Consider the following 5569-nt stretch of genomic DNA (forward strand, 5'->3'; position numbering starts at 1 on the left):
ATGTGTTGCCTTTCTCTTTTTATTAGCCAAATCTGCTTAGCCCTTTTCTAACCTTTCAGTGTTACAATGCCCATAACTTCTTCTAGAAAAATGAGATTAACAATCCGTAAATTGCTCCAGAAAATAGACATCCGTAGCTTTCCACGCATATAAGGCTCATTCTCTCATTCATTCTGAGCTGTTTGTAACATTCTTCCAAAGTCAGATAATCTGCACAGGCAGTTTTGACGAATTTGTTACTTAATAATTCACTTGTGCTACTTTTCTTTTCTTTGCTTGATAAATCACACAAAACACAAAAACATAGTAAATAGCTCAAAAATATAAGGAACTAACTAAGAAAAGACAAGTGAATTTTATGTAAAATATATATAAATATGAGCTTATCAATGCCACAACCAAACCTCCGAAGATTTATCCCTCTCCCTATGAGATCCTTCAACGGCAAGAGCTTGAGTTAAATTTCAAGAACTATTCGATGCCAACTCCAAGTAGTAGAGTTTTCCCCTCCGAATACCATAACCAATCGTCTTATGAGTCCAAATGTCCTTAAAAACACAAAAGGAAGGCCAAAAAATAACAAGGCAATGTAGGGTGACATTTATTTGAACAACAGATAATAAATTATAGTCAAGGGAAGGAACAACAAGTACGGAGTCAAGATTCAGGGTATCAGAGAGGGAGACATCGCCTTCCCCAATAATGGGGACAACAATACCATTGGCAACACTAAGTATAGTATTGGTGGATGGTTTTAGGGTTTGGACCTGTCTAGAATTGCAAGTCATATGTTCAGTAGCACCAGAATCAATTATCCATGTACTATTCATAACAGATGCAGAAATTTTTAAAGTCATACCATCATTACTTGTATGATCAGAATATGCCTTAGCTTCGGCAACCAATGCAAGCGACTTGAATCGGTCACAATTGATCCTACTCTCCTGTTCGGTTTAATCAGATCGATGCATAGTGAGTACGTGATGCAGCAGTGGGTTGTGAGTGGATGTAGGGATCGGTTCAGTGAGCTCCGATCAACAACGACGGTGTCGCTCGCTGGTTGGACGGCACGGTACACAACTGGATGCACGGTGGTCTTCGATGGACTCTGATCAGCAATGACAGCGTCGCTCGCTGGTTTCACAGTGCGCGACACAATAGGCTGCATGGCGATTTCTGTTCTCCGGACAAATTGCAATAATAATAATTTTATTATTTTTCTTAACCTGGCTCTAGTGCCAAGAAGAGAATGCTTTCAATTGTATTATATTCTTCTCAAAAAGAGGTACTTATAGGTTTACAACCCTAACATAAATGGAAAGAGAACTAATTACAAGTGATTACATGAGAATACACGGAATTACAATCAATTAGGGATCCTACCTAAAATACAAAAGTCAACATAATTTACTGTTATTAGCAAACATTTTAACTACTTTCCAAAGGTATTTTGATTACTTTTAAAACATGATTGGTAAGTGATTATGTGCACAATTTTGAATTATAATTGACAAAACAATGACTTTTCAAATTTTAAAGGTAAACCATGGCAATTTGGTGAAGCTAGAGGGCTTCTGCATAGACCAGGAGGATGATTCTTGCTATCTAATTTACGAGTATGTCGAAAATGGTTCTCTTTATTCATGGTTACATCATAACCAGAGTGAAAAATTGAGTTGGAAGACAAGGCTGCGAGTTGCTATACACTAGGCCGAGGGTTGTGCACAAAGACATCAAAAGCAGCAATATTCTATTAGATTCGAACATGAGAGCGAAAATAGCAAATTTTGGGCTCGCAAAAACCGGTTGCAATGCCATAACAATGCACATTGTTGGAACTCAAGGTTACATTGCACCCGAGTATCTAGCTGACGGGGTGGTGTCGACGAAAATGGATGTTTTCTCTTTTGGGGTGGTTTTATTAGAGGTTGTTTCGGGGAAGGAGGCGATTGATGAAGATGGAAATGTTTTGTGGGCAAGTGCTGGTAGTATTTTGGAAGGAAATGAGGAAGATAAGGCAAGGAAACTCAGGGAGTGGGTGGACAGTGAACTTGTCTTGGAGTCGTTCTCAATGGAGAGCATAGTGAATGTTGTGACTGTTGTCATTGCTTGTGTGCATAAAGATCCTTCAAAAAGGCCAACCATGGTGGATATTGTCTATGCCTTGTGTAAGAGTGATGATTTGTTTTTTGACATCTCCGATGATGGATCATCGACTCCCCCAATCAAAGCAAGATGAACAGCGATGAACTAAGTTTTGTTTTTTCTTTTGGCTTTTATTTCATTTAGGAAAGACAAAGGTTATAGTCGAATTCTTATTGTGAACGTGAGGGTAAGTGATAGTTTTACTCTTTAGAGCTATTGCCTAAGTAATTATTATGTACCTGTAAATAATATTATGTATCTGGCTTTTATTTCATCTTTCGTGCACAGTCTGTGATTTCAGAAATAAAGTGATATCTGGGTTTTCAAAATCGTAGCGAGTCTTGAAATCGTAGGGTGATTTGAACGCAATTGGTTAATGGGTTCTTGCTTGTTCAATCCTACTCGTCAATGAAAAATTCAGCAAGGTGATATATTTGGAGTTTGTGTATGATTTCATTCTGAATTCTTGGTTCAATTTCACTTTCTTGAGGATTTGTCCGTGTGAATTCTTGGTTCATTTTGAATTATGCAAAATATGGAATTGTTCTTTCTAGTTAATTTTTTGAAGTAGTGTACTCTAAAATTTTTTCCATTTTGCTTGGGAAGTGAAAGTTGTGGCACGAAACCATTAATTTTTTGAAATCTGTGTGCTTTCTCCGTCGCTTCTTCTGATTTTCTGGATTCATGATTAGGTTAGTGATGCAAGTAGATATCCGTGGTAATTTCGCACACCGGGTGTTTGACGATTTGCTTCAACCATGTCTTGTTGTTTGTACTACATTTGCTTCTTCATTATTGAGTGATTCTTGAGACTTAGTGATTATGGAGAAGAGAAAATTGACTGGAGATATGGGTGTCTTTTACTTTGAAGAAGTGAAAATGGATGTGGATATCATGGAAATAATAAAATCAGATGTTTAATTCGAATCAATGAGTCAGGCACTTGAAAGTCATCAAAGTATTCATACAGAATGAATAACCATTCTTTGTATCCGATTAGTTGCACAGTTGGTTTTTGGTGCTCAAGCTATACCACTACAGATTTCCAAGCCTCTTTGGTGCAATCTCTACCTTTCACCATCATCTTCATGTATTTCTTCGTAGTTAGTGAGGCTGCCATGTGATCTTCACACTGTTGGGTAATGGGTTATTGCATATCACCTGTTCGATCTTATGCGTCAATGAAATTTAATGTTAGAACAATGTAACTGCAGATTTTAGATGCCTAGTGTTCAAGGTTTTACTATCCCTTCTCAGTCATTCTTTCATTAATGAAGATTGTTTCTGATTCAATTCTTTATGTTTCTAGTAGTTCATTTTCTAATTGGTTGGATATGAACTAGTTTGTAACGGGTCATCAAAGTGGGGCTGTTGAGGTATGGCAAATGGTTTATGCCACCAACCTCAAGAGTTTGCAACAGAAGTCAACGAGTAATGAGATGGGTGGTTTAAATATCAATGATAAAGCACCAGAGTACAAGTTTGGTGAAATGGGTATGTGTTATGTTTCGTGTAAATTGTTATGCATCGAGAAAGATTACAGTCACGACACATTGTAATTCTTGTGATAAGGAGTTGTGGCATATACTATTGTGTTTTTGGGTTATCCATCTCTTGGCCAAGTGTTCATTTTCTTGATTAATTTTGGACAAGAGTTCAATTTGGGATTAAGGCATGATGCTAGTAGTTAAGAAGCATTGCTTGAGATGAAAATATGGCTGTGACATGGAATGAATTGCAATTCTTTTATGAGGTCTGATGACATGGAATGGAATGCATAGCCCTGCAATGTTGGTTATTTTCAAGTCCCTAGCAAATAACTTGGCCCTAATTCCGATTAAAGTGGTTGTTGCAAAGTGGCGAAGGCATCGATTATCATACATTGACAGATACTATAGCACTATTTGAGTTCCTTGCCTTAGCCTATAACGTCGACTCTAACCAGTTCAGTTGTTAGCATGTATCTATTGTAAGTTCGGTTATACGATGAAGTTTGAAGAAGTTGTTAATGGTAAATCCCACGAAGGGTAATCCTACATAGATGTTGATTTTCTGTTGTTGAAATTGTGAAGGCTAATGACATTGTTAAGAGTAGTTGTTTTTTGGTAAAATCCCCAAATGGTGATCCCGTGGTACTATAGTTAAGGCTGATGCCACACTATAGTTTGTTAATTTTTTGTTTTAAAGGCTGAAGCCAATGTTAAATGATGTTGTTGACGTTAAATCCCACAAAAGGTAATCCTGCAAGAAATTGTTATAACAGGCATGAAGGTGTGTTACAACTTTATAAGAGGCTGTTCTTGGATTGAAGCTTATGCGAGATGAGGAATATTGGATTTTTTGGATGGGAGGATTGTATCTGCAAAAGGTGCAAATTTCTATTTGGTTTGCAATAGCTACAGAGGAGTAGACATTAGTTTGAGCGGCTAAAATTCTTGAGTATGGATTTAGGTTCTGGATACCTGTCAGTTTAGTGAATTTCTAGGTGGTACCTCTTCAAGCTCATGTAGCTTTCATGTTTGTGGGTTCAATGTTCTAGAACTTTTGTTTTTAACTATGAGAAAGTAGCATTTGTGCATTTTATCAACAAGTGTTATCAATGAGCAAACTTTGGCCACCAACTTGGTTTGGGGTTTGACATCTGGGAGACCGCAGTTGAGAATAAAATAAGGAGCAAAAGCAAGCTCAAATTACTGTAATCTTAGGGCAACAAAACCTTTTTTCAATCAGAAAGCATCACAAAAGCTGTGATTTCTCTCTTTCTCATATGTTCCTTCCTCACTCACAGTACCTATGAAAGCATTCAATGGAACAAGAACACTCTATGGTGAGTCCATTTGTCCATGTTTAAGTGCTTGCTATTTGAGATTTTGCTGCAATCTCAAACTGGGATACCCCAGTTGAGATTGAGGGAGAGTATTAAGGGTACAAGTCATCAATACATTTAGAAATACAATTAGGAATACAGTTAGCAAGTTTGTTAGTATTTGGTTAGAGTTGTTAGGCTTTCTAGTATAAAACAGAGTGTGTAATCTTCATTCTTTCAAGTTAATACAAGTCTCATATTTCTCTCTCTAAACTCTCTCTCCAAACTCTATGTGTTCATCTTTCTTCTCTTCAATTCTCAAATATTTCAATGTAGTTAACAATAACGAGCGGTTATCCTACTAACTCGAGTAGTTGATTACTATGACTATCCCACACCAATTTAATGGTCTATTTTGTTACAAACAAACGTTATGCCCTTTGACTCTTATGTTAGTTTAATACTTCCTGAAATACAATTTGCGTCACTTTACCCTGTGAAATAAAGTCTAAAGTTTGAAGGGCATTGCTAAATTTTTTTCTTAATATAAAAAGTAAAATAAATAAAGCCTTTAAAACAACTTGCAACAAAAGGCAATTCTAACATTCCAAAGTTGCG

General features: G+C 36.8%; 1 protein-coding gene across 1 annotated transcript; it reads left to right on the forward strand.

Moving 5' to 3' along the window:
* Window positions 1-1765: 1765 nt before the first annotated feature.
* Window positions 1766-2239, forward strand: LOC139193029 (protein LYK5-like). The gene has a single exon (XM_070815987.1). It carries the CDS (start codon window positions 1766-1768, stop codon window positions 2237-2239), a length of 474 nt encoding a protein of 157 aa, XP_070672088.1.
* The last annotated feature ends 3330 nt before the right edge of the window (window positions 2240-5569 follow it).

This window comes from Malus domestica, chromosome 16 (genome assembly GCF_042453785.1).
Source record: "Malus domestica chromosome 16, GDT2T_hap1".
Lineage (NCBI taxonomy): Eukaryota > Viridiplantae > Streptophyta > Magnoliopsida > Rosales > Rosaceae > Malus > Malus domestica.

Excerpts from the sequence above, each read along its gene's own strand:
- LOC139193029 (XM_070815987.1), top strand. The coding sequence starts at position 1,766 with ATGAGAGCGAAAATAGCAAATTTTGGGCTCGCAAAAACCGGTTGCAAT.